This window comes from Hyalella azteca, unplaced genomic scaffold (genome assembly GCF_000764305.2).
Source record: "Hyalella azteca isolate HAZT.00-mixed unplaced genomic scaffold, Hazt_2.0.2 contig10792, whole genome shotgun sequence".
Lineage (NCBI taxonomy): Eukaryota > Metazoa > Arthropoda > Malacostraca > Amphipoda > Hyalellidae > Hyalella > Hyalella azteca.
Genome location: NW_025940813.1, coordinates 117283 through 137211, shown reverse-complemented (window position 1 = coordinate 137211; position 19929 = coordinate 117283). Strand labels below are relative to the sequence as shown.

General features: G+C 36.5%; 1 protein-coding gene across 1 annotated transcript in view; it reads right to left on the bottom strand.

Annotated features, from left to right (window-relative positions):
* Window positions 1–19929, bottom strand: part of LOC108680619 (carbonic anhydrase-related protein 10) — a 72106-nt gene that overhangs the window by 23012 nt on the left and 29165 nt on the right. Inside the window, exon 2 of the mRNA XM_018169493.2 lies at window positions 11378–11425. Coding sequence (XP_018024982.1) covers window positions 11378–11425 — 48 coding nt within the window. The remainder of the gene's footprint in view (window positions 1–11377; window positions 11426–19929) is intronic.

Here is a 19929-nt window from a genome sequence, read left to right as displayed (position 1 = left end):
TGAAAGACGAATCAGATGTAGTCATGGATATAGTGAAGCCCACGGCCCACGAGTTCATTGATCAACTTAACAAGGCCAAATAAAACACTTTATTTTGCGTAAACTGATATTAAGAGTTTTCCTAAAACATGAGAACTGTGGCACTTGTTCACATTCATGGCTTGACAAATAAACAGCGATTAGCTTTCAGTTTACTGGGATAAGCATCACGAGACACATGACGTTGCTTTGAAGCCCATCCAAATTCATACTATTACTTTTCTCAAGCAATCTCAGATCTCGGTTCCAAAATTCTCTACAACATTCGTACAATTCTAACACAACTCTAATAATAAAAATACAACGCATATATAAATATTTGGTTTGAGCCTAATATTCAAACAATAAATATAATTTGAATCAAGACCTCTACAATGTGTACGTAGAAAAAAAAAATCAGGTAAAACATTCGCTTGTAATTCGGCCACTCGAACGCAGTCAAACTCGCTCCCAGTATTGGCTTTAGGTGTTACAGCTCGTGTCTAAATTGAATTTTTCGCTTGAGTATTATGCTTATTATAACGTACATTCACCAATACATGTTTATTATGGGCACATATATTTTGAGCCAATTTATATCAAGTGCCATTTTCGTTGCATCGAATACATTTTTCGGCCATCAATCGTTTGGAGACAGGAACGCTCGTACAGTTCAATCATCGTTCATCTCATGCACTAGCAACGGCTGTTAGAAAGTCGAGAACAAACTGTCGCATTCTGACAGTATATCGAACTTCCCAAATCTCGTATATGTAGAATTTTGATTCTATTTCCTGACAACCGTACACAGACTGCTCTAATTTCGAACAAATGGTAACATTTTCATAAAATGTTCAATTCACACTTTTCGTTTTGTAAAACTCATATTTTTGGAAAAGGAAAATAAGTGTTACTGCTGATCGTCTATTTTGATTGAATTTGTGTAATTTTCAACACCCAAATAACAACCGAAACATATCTAACTTTCCAAATCACGAGAAAGTTCCATATTATACTTTCACACGCTTACTATCAGTTGAAAATTTTTTAATTAAATTTAACTTATTTGATTAGAAATTCAGAAACTCTGGCGTCGTAAGTAATTTGACAACTACTGTAATCTGGCCAAATCACTATTGGTAATTTAAGAGCACGTATACCTAGAATAACCAAACAATTCCAGGTAACTTGGTGTAATGCTAAAATTTTTTCAAAAATACCAAAGATTCGACAAGTAATCATATTAGGTTAACGCTCGGCCCGGCTTGCATCGATGCCATTAGGATATTGACATCATGTTACCGATTGAAAATTCCAGAATTTTCTTGTCAGTCATTGACATGGAAAGCAGATGTGAGAGTCAGGAAATAAGTGATTAACTTATTATCAATATTGAAATGACTGGCAAATCAATGTTTTAACAGAAGTTTATCTAACAAGATAGATGAAATTGCTTGATTCATGTGATGATTTTAACAATAGAAACAGAGACATTTCACTACATGATTTTTCAACCAAGTTAGTTTATATTAATTCATATGAATGCATACTCTCATTTTAAATTAAGGTGTTGTCACATTACTCGGTCTAATTACACAATATTTCTGATAATATTTTTAGAATTTTTCCCGGAGAAGAAGTGGACTGCAAAATAACGTTACATCACTGTTATTACTAGCCGGAAGTTGTCGCAGATTGATAATGCAAAAGTTTTAAATTTTGGGAATCAACGAAACCTAATATAAGCACTAAATCATTATCGAAATTCCTGAATTAATTTATAAATTTTCAAAAATTCAGAAAAGATATAAGTTTTTTGACAGAAAAATATATAATTCCATAACTTTTTCCGCAAGAAAATATATACATCACATTTTTTGAAGTGAACAAAAAAGAAAAAAATCAAATAACTTCGTACTATAATTTTAATTTAGTTTCTAAAATAACATATAAAACGATTGGCATATTTAACACATTCAAATGCTAGTTTTTCGTTGATATATTCTGCACATTTGTGATAACAAGAAACGTTTTCATTTTCCCCTCGAAGAAAGCACCCAGTACAAAATATTCTCCTCTCGGAGACGATTTTTTCTGATTGCGTTAGAAGTAGAGAATAATTCGCAGCGACAGCAGCGCTTGCGGGGCGCTTTACATGCGTTTCGACAAGGGCGCAAATGGCTGGCTACATCGGACGCATTTTTCTTCAGTAGCGCGGCAAAGCTCGACGCCGTCGCACCCATATTTCCTTCTGTCACCGGCGATGCAGATTTATGCACTGCAGCTTTGCAGAGGCTTGTACTGAACACATGCTTTATTTTTGCAGCTTATGACGTCTTATGGGTTTTGTTTGCTTTTATTTGCATGTTTGCGACTCATGTTCTCGACTTGCATGGTTGAAGCTGACAGTCAAGAGCTGCCTGTCATAAATTTCAGCACCAAAACTGCAGGTCAAGAGTTGCCACAACACAACTGCAGGTCAAGAGTTGCCACAACACAACTGCAGGTCAAGAGTTGCCACAACACAACTGCAGGTCAAGAGTTGCCATAACACGACTGCAGGTCAAGAGCTGCCATAACACGACTGCTGGTCAAGAGTTGCCATAACACAACTGCAGGTCAAGAGTTGCCACAACAAGACTGTTGGTCAAGGCTTGAGTCAACAAAATTGCAGGTCAAGAGTTGCCACAACACGACTGTAGGTCAAGGCTTGACTCAAATCAATCAGCTTCAATAAAAAAAAACTAACTTCACTCAAGGATGAATCCCAATCTCAGTTCGATCTCGAACTTTAGTCCAGGGTCAGCGCTTGAAGTTTTTAATAGTGAGACTGGAGAACGAAGCGTGTTAATAGAGATATTCCGTTTTATTTTTTTGCAGAAACTGGCACGAATGACGCGGAAAGTGGAACGATAGTATAATAGAATTGGTGAACAAAGTATGTTTATATTTTCATCGTTATGTTCGAGTTTTTTACTTAACCAAATTTACTTCTCATACAGTAAAACCAATCTTATTAATTTAGGTGCAGATATATAAAACATAAGAGCAATGACCATCACAAAAGGTTCTCCAAGCTTCTGTTGCTAAAATAATAACCTTGGAAAGTTCAGTCATCGATTTCTCAAGGCTAAGTTCTGATGTAAAGGGAAAAATCACACAGCTGTTGAAAATTGTGCGTGAAAGTAATATATTGCGACGATGAAACATTTGAGTCTAACAAGAAAATAAATAAAAATCGTAAAGATATTAAAGCTTTAATTTAACCCTGGTCAAATTTACAGAAAAACAGAAGGCCATGACACTGAAATTTAATTTCTTTCGTGATTCGTCTTTAAAGAAAAAAGTATTGGAATAAATGTGCAGTGATGTGAGTAAATTTTATTGTGCTAATTGAAAAGTTTCATCAACTTATTTTTAATGCGGATTTAACAGGTGGATAAAATCAAATAACAATTATAAAAAATGTGATTATTTTTCCAGCTTAATTTAGAAAAATAGTGCAGAGGCCATGCATTATCGCGCCGTGAAAAAGTGAGACACCGTGGGGGCCAGTGCGTGTGTATCAAAGAGGGGGCACTACAGCAGCCTGATCAATGGTCGCCAGCGTGTACCTCGTACACACAAATGTTACAGCGCTAACAATACGGCGACATATAGCGTTACTGTCACGCTGTCATGCTATAATCACAACCCAAAGAGTGACTCATAGCAGGCAGGCTTTGGCCGCCTCTAATCCGTCCAAGATTTTCAGCAATGCGAACACAATTGCGTCTCGTCACATTAGTTGAGATCGAGCAGGTTTGCTCTTACGAGTCAATTACTGAACTTATCCGTCAATCGCAACTGTTCGTATGTCTGACCTGCCAAGGTAATCGATACTTGTCACACGGCTGCAATTTATCGGAGGCTGTAAATCATGCCTCGCCTATAATGAAGCTAATCTTGTTCCGACAAGTCGACCTCTGCATGGGCTGCTCGATCACGGACAAATAAGAAAGTTCGGGGCAGTCGGGGCAAATAGTTTCTGTATCGTAAATCCTTCTGCCGGAAATGTGGCATCAAATGCTAGCAGCAAACAATGAAAATGTACTAAAGGTTAAATTAAGAACAAAAATAAATTAATTGCAGTATTTATGATCTTTTTATGACTCGTAGACGAGAAGCCAAAATTGTTTGGCGGTTAAAAAGTCTCAATCATTTTTCCTAATGATATAATCTAAAAATAAATCTAGCTGAATAAATAAATCCAATCAATCAATCGAATCAATAATTTTTCTAGTTCAAGAACTGTTTCTGGAAGAAGAAAATTTCTTAATTATAAATAAATTAACCAGTAATGCCATCCTCGAAGATTGGGAAACACTCATAAGCGTCTTTTGGATAGGTAAAAAAGTGGTTGAGGTCAAAACCACGGAAAGCCTGTCTGCAATTTTATATATCACCAAATATGCTACAGTTAGTTGCGGTTGTGAAATCCATATCTCACTTCTCCAGTCTAGCTTTTCTTAAACAACCCGCTGATTTCGACTACAACTTTTACAACAAACTGCGAGTATCAAACCCGCAACACTCTGTTTCAATTTTGGATCATAATCTCTCGGAAGTTCCAGTACTATTGATAACAATTACTTCAGTTGTAATGTTAATTTTTTTGTACATGTTGCGAAAAATTGTGTGGAGAGTGTGACTCAGTTAGTGTGATTAATTTGTGAGAGTAATTGTTACTTCTTAAAGGAAATTTTCAGAATGCACTTCATTCTAAAGTTAATGATTTGTTTTTATGAAAATTGAAGAAAAAGTTGATCTAATTTCATAATAAGATCAAATTAGATCAAAAATAACATGCAGGGTTCCTTGCTTAGTTTCAGACTATGGTGCGCAACGCACAGCAGAATAATTTTTTTTCGATTAAATGCAAGATATGAAGAAAAGTTTGTAGGTTCTTTGCCAAAATTGTTTGGCTAACAAAGCATGGAGTAGAATAATATTCTTTCATTCTATTGCCATCAAAATTTGTCAGTTTGAACTATAATAGAAGTCATTCAATTCAAATCTAAATTTATGTATTCAAACTTTCAACAACATATATTGAATAATTTCCGGCCAGTCATGCGATGAGAAAAATAATTAATATAATAAAAATATGTGCAAAATTATATATGCATAAAATAAATATTGGAGACACTTAAATCATGAAACAACTAGCTTTTAGATTACCAGACATTCCTATTGTTATTTGCCTGCTAGACGAGATCATCGTGAGATTTAAATAAGAAAAATTTGCTTCTTATCTTCTTCTTCTTGGAAATTTTCTTCTCAAATTAATACACATATTATATCGGTGTGAAAGTATTTAATTAAAAATTCGAATTATTTGAATTAGTTAGGGACACATAATTGAGCTTAAAGAATATGCAATAGTTTTCTACATTGACCGCTAGAAGTAATGCTAAAAATTATTAACAACTCAATTTAACGCTCATCGTTCAGAAGTTAAACTGTACTTACACTTGAACCAAAATTGACCGGTCACGCAATGTAATTCGTAGCCATGAAAAGAACTTCAATTATGAGTGTAGAGTTAAAGTTTGAACTCTTGGAGTGCAGGCTTGAATTTCTCGCAGCAACACGTTCACAAAATGAATTTTTAACCACTACTTGTAATTTCATAGAATTGAAGAAATTCAGGGATTGTCGCAGGAAACTCTGTTTTTTTTTTTCATGTACTCATTTAAGAGTAGAAGCTATTATCTTGATTGTTATATGTCTGCTACTTTTGCAATCAAATTTTTACTAAACACTCGATTCCGAAGAAAACACTAACGCGGATGAAATTAAGGAATAATGATTTTCATCAACTATATACGATAAAACTGATTAACATGATAAAACTGAAATACTAGTTTTTTAAGTATTCTGAAAGTTTCTTTTTATACCTTGATACGACATTATTTGACATGGTGACATTTAGATTTAGTTGTGATGGTACATGTGATCAATGGAGCTTGAGTCTGGAATCACGAGAGGAGTGTTTGATTAGTGAATGACATTTTAATTTATTTATTTATTAATCTAATTGACTACATTTCTTAGCGAGAAATAAAGGTTAATTTGGTGCAATAGAAATCACCCTCGAGCCTGTAGCGTGGTATCAAAGTTACCTATTTTCAAATTGTTATAGTTTACAATCATTTATAGTTAATAGTTTTTAAAGAGTCATAACACACGTAATTACATGAATTTGACGGGACGTGAATTTGAGGTTGGGTATCTAAATTTCTTTGTTAATTACTATATTTAATTAATGTTATGCAATAAATTAGTGAGGTTTGATTCTGTGACAGCAGGACAGACAAGCGAAGTCATTTGTAGGATTAACGACCGCTGATGCCTCGGCCTGGACGAGCAGGCGTTATTATGATGAGACTCTTGGCCGCCCCAACCGGCCACTTCATTAACATAATTGAAGAGCGGAGTGGTGGTGTGGGAGTGGTGGTGTGGGAGTGGTGGTGTGGGAGTGGTGGTGTGGGAGTGGTGGTGGGGGAGTGGTGGTGTGGGAGTGGTGGTGTGGGAGTGGTGGTGTGTGGGAGTGGTGGTGTGGGAGTGGTGGTGTGGGAGTGGTGGTGTGTGAGAGTGGTGGTGTGTGGGAGTGGTGGTGTGTGAGTGGTGGTGTATGGGAGTGGTGGTGTGGGAGTGGGGGTGTGGGAGTGGTGGTGTGGGAGTGGTGGTGTGGGAGTGGTGGTGTGGGAGTGGGGGTGTGGGAGTGGGGGTGTGGGAGTGGGGGTGTGGCAATTAGTAAACAATATTAATACAATTTATACACGATATTCAGGGCCATTTCGCTGCGGTCGAAGAGAAAAAGTCCTTAATATCAACCGTGGAGCTTCTTAGTTAATTAGTTAAGAAAACCTAAAGCAAAATTCATCTTTTGTGATCGCCTTACGTGTTGAATAGTTCATCTTTTGTGATCGCCTTACGTGTTGAATAGTTCATCTTTTGTGATCGCCTTACGTGTTGAATAGTTCATCTATTGTGATCGCCTTACGTGTTGAATAGTTCATTGTGGGAGTGGTGGTGTGGGAGTGGTGGTGTGGGAGTGGTGGTGTAGGAGTGGTGGTGTGGGAGTGGTGGTGTGGGAGTGGTGGTGTAGGAGTGGTAGTTAGGGAGTGATTAATGTTGAAGTAGGAGTAAGAGTGCATGGGGTTGCTTGATGTATTGGTGCTTGTAGTGTAGGTGTTGTAGTGTGTTGGAATGGAAGTGCTTGCGGTATAGGTACAGGATCGAGGGTGTTGAAATGTAGGTGCTCTACGTGCGGTCGTTAAGCTGCTTTGCTGTAGCATACAAATGACGGTGAGATCCGAGGTAGAGGCAAGAGTCTACTCAGAAAATATATGCTTTCTTTAGAGGAAAGTTTATTTAGTCATTACCCACTCTGAAATTGAAGGGAACAATAGTTTACTGGGGCTTGAGAAATTGTTCACTGTAGCTACCTAATAAAATAGAGTTGTTATTTCCATGTAAAAAATACTCGTGGATTAAAATATGAAAATAGCAGTATTATGCGATGATTACTGTGCCGGCAAAACGAAGAGTTACTAATCTGATGCATGGATGTTGGCAGAATTCCGATGCATATATGGAGACTTCAGGTTATAAGAAGGATAGTAGTTATCCTCATCTATCGAACTCCTTTAATTACAAGCCAACGATATTGATACAGTCTCCGGGAGTGATCTATTTCCGTATATAAGAAAATTACAAACTACTTATTTCTCTTGAGTTCGGTACGATTATTTGCCGACTGCCTGAAAGGAGCGAAAAAGTGATAAGAGTGTCATCGACTCATCGTGTTATATAATTATTATTAACAATTTTCATTGTAGGGGCTCTGTTTTTGCGATGATGTGAAAAAATTTGGTTTTATTCTCTATGATATATTTTGTTGCGTTCGAAGTTTCTGTTTCGCAAAACTGTTCTGTCATTCGTGCGGCGAAAAATGAATGATGTTATAGAAATCTGTGAACGTGTTAGACATTCTGTCGTTATTGATTCAGAATGATTCAGATAATATCATATATTTTTAGTGGTCATGCACAATAGCACTAGTGAAAAGCTCTTTTCTTATTTTAAATAAGTAATGGGTCTTTTCATTAAAATGAGCTTCAATTACGGGATGGATACTAATCCTTATTACGGGATACTATCCCTTAGAATGGATTATTTTAATTATTTTCAGACAGCGCTCCAGCTTTTTTATCGTATCAATTAATAATTATATACATCATGCTCAACTTCTCAATTAATTTCATTATTGCTCTAAAACTTAATAATATAGAAACTTTTATAGGTTAAAATTTAATGCTATAATATTTTCTAATTCATAAGCGTAGGAAGGTGGACAGTAAAGAGAAGAAATAGTGGTCCCTGTCAGTGAAATATTGTTGTTCTAGCATCAGTATTCCAATATCGTACCATTTAAACCACGGATGAGTTTAAAGTTACCAGTCACAAACTTATTTTTTCGGGGAACAACGCAATATTTACCGCTGCATCCAATTTAGCGAAGAATTTATCGCTACCTTTACGTTCAGTTGATGGTTTTTATTGATGTATGGAACAGTCCTGATTGAACTTAATTGTCTGCTGAAATGCACTGTAAGTGCGTACGTAGCAGTACTGTACTGCTCTATACGTAGCAGTACTATAACTCAGTCTCAAAACTCTCTAAGTATTGTACTATGACTCTTTTGTTACCAGTAAATAATTCTGTGACCATTTATATATATATGATTGATTTCACAGCTCTATTCATGAGCAATTTACTAGTGATGCATACATTACACCGTACGACCATAACAACAGGGCTGCGGCCGTCTCCAACAAAGCCTAGCATAAGCACAAAGTTGTGCTGTAAAATCGTCACTCGGTGACAACCCACTCAAAGTTCGCAACAAAAGTACGCACTGCAAGTTTTGATGGATGAAGCTTTTGCGAGATTTGTCCAAGGTGCTCAAATGCACTTTGCCACAAATGCCCAAACTAACCTAATACAAACTAAGCAAATTCGGCACTCTTTAGAAATTTCAGTTTAGTTTTCGGTGGTTTTCAGAGGTCGATGGTTGGCCGCCGTTGATCCGCATATAATTCACAATACTAAATTGCGGCGTGGCCAGAATGATTGATCCGAAATGGATCGACTTAGCTGCAGTCTGAAAACTTTTCAGCATACAGTGATCAAATTCTGAGGAATATCATTTTCATAGCTTGATACGCTGTCCAGCAAATCATATCGACCTGTACTTATCATTTATTCAAACTTTTATGTGCAAATGGAAGGTTTAGTTCAATACTCGGAACGAATCGTTTAGCCAGAAGAAGGTGCATGACGATAGTGAAGCCTTCACGACCCAAAAACATGTTTTCAAAGAAATATCTTCAACAAAATATGGTCTAATTTGCGTGAAACTTCTCAATTGATAAAATATAACCGTGAAACCAAGAAATACGAACATTTCCTTTGTGCTCACAAAATACTGTTACTATTTCACAATTCGAGAAAACCAAGGAGTAAATATTATGCTTTTCATTCCATTACAGCTCGCTCGAATTACATCTGTCCATTCAAGGTCCTCAGTGGCTGACCAATATTGTTATCACATATGTTTTCGATGAACATTATTAACCTTATTACGAAATGAAATTATCGAAAATTTTCGCACAATGTTTTCTATTATTGCGAGTACCGTTGTAGGGCAAGCTGTTTGAATATCTGATTATGATACTTAGTAATAAATTGATTTTTTAAGCTAGTATTCAAAATATCTTAAATTTAATAATCCTAAATACTCTTTAAACAGCTGTGAATTGAAAATTGAATTTTGCACGGCGCTTCTTTAGTGACTTGAAAAATCAAGGCCCAGCTTTTGACGGAGTTTGTTATTATGTTATGGTAACTCACAATACTTCTCATGAATTCCGTTTAGCCCTGACACAGGGTCTTGAAAGTTAAGCAATTGATATGCTATGTCACTTACACATTAAGTGAGGATCCTCGAAGTGATGAATCTAGCTTTTCTTCATAGGTGATCTTCGAGCCACTAATCGCATATTCAATTTCCCAGCACGTACGTTGGACGTTTTTCATAGGAAAACCCTGGGTTCGGTTCATTTCTCGGACAATTAATTAATGAGCTAAAGTTCAACAAATTTGAACTACACTTATTGTTATCTTTTGACACTTGTTTTGGTCCACCTTGATGATGCTAAAGGTATGCACTTTAATTTAACCATAGTTTTATATCAGAAGTTCTCACACAGAACGCAAATTCAGTAAAGACGCAAGCACTGGTTTTGGTTAGTGGCTCGCACACGCACCGCAAGTTCTGTAAATCCGAGCTTAAAGTGGCCACATCCGACCACCATTCCGGTCACGCCCGCCACTGGGCGCTTTGGACGACAATTTTCTACTGTGTTTGCAGAATAAATATTCAGATTTGCGATGCAAAAGAGGAGGATGCCAATGTAAAATATGGCGCCTGGGCGCTGCAGGTCCGACTGTTGTGGGCGGTATATGCTTTGATATGTGCCCCTTCTGATCATACTGGCTTTATGACATAAATATTTCATCAGGCTTTAGTGATAACTAAAGTTGGTTATGATGCAAACGGGTAAACGCGTTTTATTTATCGTACTAATAATAAAATTATTATTTAGAATGCACGCAGCTTTTAGTGGACCCTCCTCCCAACATCTAAAATCTCTGAATGCAGTAATATGTGTAATGAAATGATGAGCAATTGACTATAACTTGCCTTGTATAAAAAATTAATCATTTGAAATGTCAAGCAACTATGAATGACGAATTACCGTTATAAAATCAATTGCACTAAGGTTCCACCAACTAACAGAGCAAAACTCTGCCATGCTTTCAAAAAAAGTCCATCAAATTATAACCAGAGTTCAATAAAAAAATGGGATTGGAGCCCCAGTCTGCCTCCTTACTTGTGTTTTCTTCTAATTTTTTCAGAGAGCGTAATTTAATACTTTTCAGATTTAATTTCGTCTAAGAAGATTTATATGACTTCATTTACAGATATAATTTCGAACCATTTCATTCATTAACAACCATTCTTCACTTACAGATATAATTATGAAGCATTTCTCTGTATCAAATGAAGCAAAAGATGATAGGATTGACTGCTATATATTCATTGTACAAATATACGTATACATTTTTCATAAATAGAAAATAACTCGCTCTATCACGAGTCCGCTTGATTAACAAAACAGATTAAGATTCAATTAAAAAAAGCTTGGTAGACCCTTTCCACAGGAAATCATAACATTAAACACTCACCAGAAATGCCACTGTAGGTCCACCATTGCTCCCAACTGCCTTCGCTGCCTGCAATGAGAGAAAAAGCGAAAATGTACGAGGCGAATAAGTGGAATAAGTTGATATAGATTTTAAATATTCATTATCAAAATGCATTTCTTGCACTTATGTTAATTGTTAATGGTTTTGATAAGTGTAAAAGTGCTGAAAATTTTTCACCTTGTAGAATCTGAGTTCTAAATTATTGCATTTTAGAAATAGAACCTGAGTTTATAAAAATCTTCATGTTGATCAAAAAATGTAGGAAGCATGGTAACGTAACATGACTAGTAAGTATTTATGATTTATATTCATTGAGATGTGCATTTTAATTCGGTGGCAACACAGTACGTTCGACATTTTAGCAGAATATTTTTTCTGCTGATTCAATGCATAGACATTTTAATGGGACCTTAGCGCAATTTTTTAAACGCATGTAACAGTGAGTGTCATTATGGTATAAAATTTAATCAGCATAGCAGTTCGCAGTGGCATTCTTGTCATGAGATAAAGTTCATATCAATGGGATTAGTTATTTATGTTGCTGATTAGTATAATATAACAATTTGTTAAAAATCATTACGATTTCAGGAAACTTAGCCTCGCTGATTACCTCATAGCGTGACGAAGTGGATGCTGTTGGGAAGTTTCGTGATTTAACACTATTGAGTTATCATCAAAGTTTTAGTTGGAATCACAAGCAGAACAACACTAACCACATCAAAAACGCATGCATGAAAGTTTGTCCCAAGGTCCTATCGCTATAAGGAGCACTAGTGATTATGCTGAACAAAGTCAATAATCGATGTGGTGTCCATTAAGCGCATTTTAAAGAGATTGACGAAAACATCAACGCCGACTAACAGTCATGACCCAGAGCGCTGTGGCAGCTTCTACTGCGGCTGCAAGATCGAAGATTTGCACCACATAAAGAATGCGCCGCTATGCTGACGCTGCGAATGTATGAACGACGCAGAATATGGGTGCAGACCAAACGAAATATCTGGCAAAAATTGTGACCCCAGAACCATATTAATTCTGTTCAATTTACGCCTTCTGCGAGCCTTGTATGCTCCGATTGAAAATTGTGGGAAAAATGGAAAAAATAAGAGTCAAAAACCTTAAAGTAAGAGGGCTTCACGGGTTCTGCTGAAATGTAGATTAGTTTTCGTTAAGGTTTATTGACTTTTACGACTTTGTAATATAAGATATTAGTCCACTGCAGTAAAGTAACGTAATTACTGCCATTGTTAACTGCCAATTGAATTTTGCCATCCATATTCGGTAAGAAGAGGGTACTTCACATAATTATACTCGGAAAAAAACCATATGAGTCCTTCTTTACGGTTGACGCTTCCAAAATTTTTCTCTCGGACATCAAGCTGCTAAGTAAGTTAAAGATGAATATAAAAGTGGATTACTTTGCCGCATGACAAAATCTAAATTATTTTTTTTACAAATCTAAATCTAAGATTTGCGAATGTATTCAACTTTATTGTTATCATGTAAATACCTTTTCACGGAAATATGAAAAAATGCAGTAAACATATCACAATCTTGAATGTTCCAAATCATACCAGCATGAATATAAATAACTTCAGTTATGAAAAACGCGGTTTTCAGTCAAAACGAGAACATTTTTTCATGAACATGCTTTGATGTTCAGCATTCTCCACTGATCTTTATCATCACTATTTTCGCCTGCACAATTTCGATGAATTTTACCCGATTCTGCCAAATTGCAAAGTTGGTGGTTTGCAAAGAACAAAACACTTTACTTGAGCAAAATTGCGAAATTTACTCTAGTGACTGACTCTAAACTTGTTGTTCAGAACGGATGTACAGATCTTCATCTGTTAGAATTTCAATATTGATTTGATTCCAAGGTTTTCTGCTCGCCATCTTATTGAGGGCGGAAGGCAAGTCTAAGAGAGGCCAAGTCTGGCAGCCCTTATCGCAAAGCCCATCACAATTCTCCCAGGAATCCTGAATCCAAGTCGTCTTTCTGCACTAACCACATTCAGCCCCTCGGCTCCGACCCGCCCCTCGCCGACCATAAACACGGATGAGACAGAAGCCTCAATTGTACAAATGATACTGCGAGCTTTAGGCAGCGGCGAAAGCGTGAGGCAGAGAGGGACGGTATACGCAGAAAAAGAGTGGTCTCCGCATCATTGCTTCAAGATTTTAGCCCAAGGAGTTGATCCCTAGCATTTTAGCAGTTAGGTTAGCCGACTGTTACAGCAGGGGCAGATGATATCGCCTTGGCTGCGTTCAATCGAGGATTTGCCAACACAAAGGAACTAGGAAAACCTTCTACTGATAAGCGACTGCAAACATCTTCCTGCCCTTAAACTTTTCTTGATGATCCGGGTTTTCTTTTCCGTAATCTGTGACTGATGATAAAGTAACCGTCACGTAATTAGACCCAGAGGAATAGTTACTCATAAAAAATGATCCTTAATTCCTTTTGTGTTCTCTGTGCTAGACGCTAGTGTATTATCAAATTATTTACTTTGAATCTCGATAATATTCATTTCTAACAGCCGCCCGTTAAAAAATAAAATCGTCGCTAATCTTGACAACCGTGTGCTACAATTTCGAAAGCTTGATCTTTGATCATAAGTTCATTGATAATTCCAAATACTGTTTTGGTGCCGCAATTTCGAGATTTAAGATCAAACCGGAATCGCTATCGGATGATGAAAGCTTACTATGTCGAATTATTAACAGAATCCTACTATACACCTCTGAAAACACCACTCAACTAAACTATTAGCTCAAATCGACAAATATTGACGACTTCACATCTTCTATTAATCTCTCTGGACAATACGACACCCTTTCGGGGGCTGTTTTCCGCCATTTTTTGCTTATATTGTTAACTGAGCGAGAAAAATCTCTTAATTCAAATAATTATCTAAAAGTCTTTTCGAGAATTTATCCATTCAAATATTGAAATTTTCCTTGGGAATCTAGCTGCGATACCGAAAGTCATCTCGCATTCTACTGAAAATTTATTTCCGTACCATTTAAAAAGGGAAAAGAATGAATTTTCTTGCCTATTTCCTCGTCTCTACCAGTTAAATAAATGAACACTGGTGAGCATCGCACATGAACGTTTGCCCTCTTATAGCTGAGCGATGACAGCATTCGTCCTATTTGAACAGTTATACTTATTATGGATAAGCTCAATGCTAAAATCATTTTTCAATCTTCTATCTGAATATGAAAGCGTGAAAACTGTTTTCTATACAATACAGCGAGCCTGCAACGTCTTTAGTGATCCAAAGAGATTTCCACATTTTTCTGGAATATATGCAAGAAAGAAATATTCGATGTAAGTGCTTGCAAATCGTCTAGTGTCCGTCTATTTTGGCAAAATATTGTAATTTTATTATCATAATTGAGGCAGGCGATCGCTCAACTTGTTGAATACCAATTGTGACAGAGAGTCTAATGAAATAGGCTGCTTCAATTCTATTCCTGATGTGGCCTCAGCAACCCATACTGTTAACCGTGTCACTGACACCTTTGTTGTGGTAGCTTCCTCTTCGCATAAGCTGGCCATCAATTTTCTTGGACGGCCATTGAAGCTTTGCCGATACTTCGTGTCAGGGACCGGAGCGAACATATTTCGCTCTACAGCGCCTCTCCTTGATGGATGAACGGTCTCTGCATGACACGACCTAAATCTCTGGTAAACTTAAGCCTGAACGTACAATACTCGCAGAACATGACTGTCAGGAACGACTAGACACAGTCTCTGCTAACGTGACTGCAACACTGACAGTAGAACGCCTGGACACAAACCCTGTCTACATGTCCCATACTTTTGATAGCCGTTTTTCATAGCTACGAAATATCTAAGGGATTAGTTAAAATCGATTTTACATAATTCTTTGTGATTAATGAATATTTGTTTTATGAATATGCATTCCGTTGATATATTTGAAGCGGAAAGCAAAAAATATGCGTTTTGCTACCAAGCGACGGCTAATTTCGCGGAGATTAATACCAAGGAATTGGGACGGTAGGAAAAAGTCTACGATATTTAAACCGAACATTCGAGTATCTCTCTGACTGAGACTCCAAATACTTGAAAACATTTAGCCGAAAGTGAATGAAAACATCATCGGGGAATAAAAAGTGAAAGAAAACTATATTATTGTGGAGAAATAACTTCTCATGGAGCCTATTATCTCACAAGTGCACCTTAGGTTTCTGCTACTGAATCTCATGCTTTCAAATTTATTCATGTTTACTGTATGTAGGTTCAACGTATAATTTTATTAACAAACGAAATTTAAGATAAGCATTCGTTCATTGAATTTATATTTCCAAATGTGTTTGGCAGAAACTACTCGTCTGATCTGCTCTGCTGAAAGGCTTTCGCATACACTAATAAGTAAATAATTTTAATTTAGTTATTTCTCTTATTTGGAGCAAACGGCAGTTCAAAAAGGACTGAGAGTGATTATTGAGAGAGCTTCAAACAAGAGCAGCTTCAGATAAAGATCACGAAAAGAATTGTTCCTAGAGGAGACTTAGGAGAAGGTTCGTTGTAGAGGGCACTTGGAGAAGGATTATTTCACGGGAATTCAGGGGAAGGATTGCTTTAGAGGCGGCTGATGTAAAGGAATTGGATTCAACACAAAATATGTCAATCTTATCGTTAAACATGGTTTCGTATTTTATAAGTAACTTTGTGTGAGGGAGCATCAAAAAGTTTAATGCTCAAGAAAGATCAATGCAAATAGCACTTTTTAAATTTAAAATGGATAGGTAACATTCGACTGTGAATCCTTAACTTTTTTGATATTTTTTTAACCCTCTATGGATAATTTGTAATGTTCTATCAAATGACGGAATTGTGAATACGGTTGTAGATAAAAAATTTGGAAGAGTGATGTTATAAAAAGTGGTTTTCCTTGTATAAATAGAATAATTTAGAAAAATGTATTAAGATGATAATCCAGAATTGTCCTTACATAGAACTTACTCTACCACCGTGGTGAGGTATGCATGGGCGGTTGCCATCAGCCAACGTTCAAGGTAATCGATAATTCTTCGCCTGCCGTTTGTTCGAGAAATCTGGCTCTAACTTTAGGCTCTTCCTCAGTGCATCGATCACGCAGTCAGAAAGTTGCACGGCTCGTGAAAGCGAGAACTTCAGACATTGCCTACTTTAATGTCCTCACAGTAATACGTCGTGTCAAATTTTTGCGTGCGATTTAAGGAGTGGTTTATAAATTTTTTGCCGTTAATTGCGTTAAAAAATTAACTTAGAAAATTTGAGGATAATAAAACATTAGAAGAAACTTTTTGCGGATTGAGGTGATGAGATTACAAAAATCTAAATGTTTAAAAAAAGGATTGCTCGCTTTTTTTTATTTAAGAATGAATCAGTAAACGTAGCCGGACTCAAAGTGTGAGTATAATTTTTTCAATTATTTTGTTCACTTTTTTATGATAAGATAATAATAAATAATGAAAGATAAACAAATAAATACTTCTATGCAGAATGGCCATGCGATCTGCACTGCATTTGTGCTAGGCTCATGTCGCGTTTAGCTCATGGGTGGTTTGGTTACATAGAATGCACTGGTCATCAACCAGTAATTTCCATTTGAAATTTTATATACATAGGAGACTCTTGCTGTCGCAACTTGGACTCCGAGTACTCATACAGAGCTTTAATTTCCTGTCCTTTACCTACGAGAAGATCACGAAGTATTATAGGTTACATATATTGACCAGCATATGAAGGTAGTTCATTACTCGCTCAGGAAAAGTTATCCGCACAATTGATCGAGTAAAGAAACAAATGTAGAGCACAGGCTGTCTACAATGAATCCACTGGGAGTTTTTATTGCTATACCAAAGACCGGTAATCAATCTTTTGATCTTTGCAAATCTTATTTACTAAGTCCGGCAATCAATCCAGAAAAGTCACTTTCTCTGATGAATCGATGTATACAAGCTAATTTTGTGCTGTTAGCCACAATATACACCACCATATACATAATTTATTCATAATTAATTTAATTATATTAGATAATTTCTTGCATGTTTTCTTAGACACAATGTTTTGATGGAGTATCAGGCTTTTTCTTCCACTTATAAACAGCAAATAAATATTAAAACAACTCAATCTGATCGTCAAAAATGCAGGCAGTTTTATACGAAAAAAGTATTCACAAATTTCCAGTTTTATTTTCAGACGTAGAAATGGGAAGAATAAATTTAAAATTGATCTGTTTGCCTTTATATCTCCCAAAAAATATTAAGTTTCGGTTCCATCGTCGGGGGAATAGAAACTTGTGCCTGCTGATAAATATAACGGTCCGCAGCAAACAAACTACGAAAATATCATTTATGCGGATATTAGGTCAATGATTTCCATATGAATAATTCATTACTATAGTGGTACGAACACCTGAACTAGTAATGAAATATTAACAACTAGTAATTAACAACTATAGGTACGAATTCGAATAAATAAACTCCAAATAGCACGAAAGATAACTTGCTGGTATTTATTTTGCATTATCGGCTGCCGCGACTTTTCAAGGCCACCGAAGATCTAGTGCTCAGTTTAATTCCAATATATTATTGTTATAAATTGTTAGCGGAATAGAAGCGACATGAGTTTTCCGCTTCTAGATGCAATACCTAAAGTCCGAACAGGAAAACAGCTGCAAGTCAAATTATTTTCTGACGTATGTCACAGCTAGCGTGCATGAACAAATTAGTAATGCAGGAAATGCATCGTAATAAATGCACGCAATGGTAGCCACTATTGTGCTTTACTCAATTTCTGAAGCACAAAATTTAGCGCTGGAGAGTAATTTGTGAGATACTATTGTTTAAAGTATCTGAAAAACTTAATTTCAGGAACCGATACAAAAATCTACGTTTTATGGATTTTCTCAGAAAAAAAAATTTCTTTTTTTTTTCTCAGAAAAAAAGAAATTTACCCGTCAAGAAAATTTCACAGGAAAGGATTTTAATCTCTCTCATGCAAAAATATTAAAGCGCATTTTTCATTTTTGCCTGATTGCATTGCTTTTTAGAACAATTCTCTTTACCGTCACTTATTGTTTGTTTGTTTGTCTGCTACAAATCTCATAATCGATATTTAACAAGCTTCTACCTGTACAATCGATGTGAAATTTTGCACACTTGCGTAAAGTCGGAGACAATGCATGAATCAATTGACAGATTTAAAAAGCTAATTTAATAAATTGAAAATTTTTAAATATTTAAAAATAAGATGAGAAATTCATTGTACATGTGTAACTTCGGAGACACCGGCCTCTTTAGAAGTGCGGTTTAAAAAAAAAATAACTTTTAAACGCATATTATTATTGTATTTAATATAGTATTCTTGGCTAAGTCTTCTAACGGGAATTTATATTCGCAGTCGCGTATTTTATGCTCAGCATAATTATCAAGTGTATTTTTAGTAAGGAATAATTGAAATATTATGAACCTGGTGCCTGTTGAAACAACATGCCAAAAAATTTCCCACTGCATTACTTTCAAATGATTGAGCGACCTCTGTAAACTTGGCATTTTTTAGGCGTCGTGGCAACCCAAAGAATTGAAGTTGTTATATACAGATGTTCTTGGCAGTCAACTGCCGTTCTCAGCACTCAGCTGAAGTTTTCAGCTCTGAACAGACGTCCTGAGCTCTCAACGGACGTCTTGAGCTCTTAACAAACGTCTTGAGCTCTCAAAGGACGTTTTGAGCTCTCAACGGACGTCTTGAGCTCTCAACGGACGTCTTGAGCTCTCAACAGACGTCTTGAGCTCTCAAAGGACGTCTTGAGCTCTCAACGGAAACGTCTTGAGCTCTCAAAGGACGTTTTGAGCTCTCAACGGACGTCTTGAGCTCTCAACGGACGTCTTGAGCTCTCAACAGACGTCTTGAGCTCTCAAAGGACGTCTTGAGCTCTCAACGGACGTCTTGAGCTCTCAACTGAAGTCTTGAGCTCTCAAAAGACGTCTTGAGCTCTCAAAAGACGTTTTGAGCTCTCAAAAGACGTTTTGAGCTCTCAAAAGACGTTTTGAGCTCTCAACAGACGTTTTGAGCTCTCAATAGACGTCTTGAGCTCTCAACAGACACCTTGAGCTCTCAACAGGCGTCTTGAGCTCTCAACGGACGTTCAAACCACACAAGGAGCACCCTTGAGCACTCATCGGGCGTTCTAGGCACTTAAATGATAATCTTCGATATGAAAGATAACATCTAATCTAACTTCTAATAAATGCTTTTATCAATCATCAGACGTTTGCAAAGAGAAAAAATAGAACTTTGCATATAGATGTTCTATAGTCCTCCCAAACCACAACTTTATAATAGTTTTCAAGCATACAACATAAGAAAGTGTAACTCAACAGTAAACGTTTCAGAAGGCAACGAGTCACTTGTTGTTGGCCATAGGCCTTCTAGACACCTGACAAAATGGAGAAATAAATAAATAAGATATAATAAAATATATATGCAACTAATATCTCGTTGTTGACTC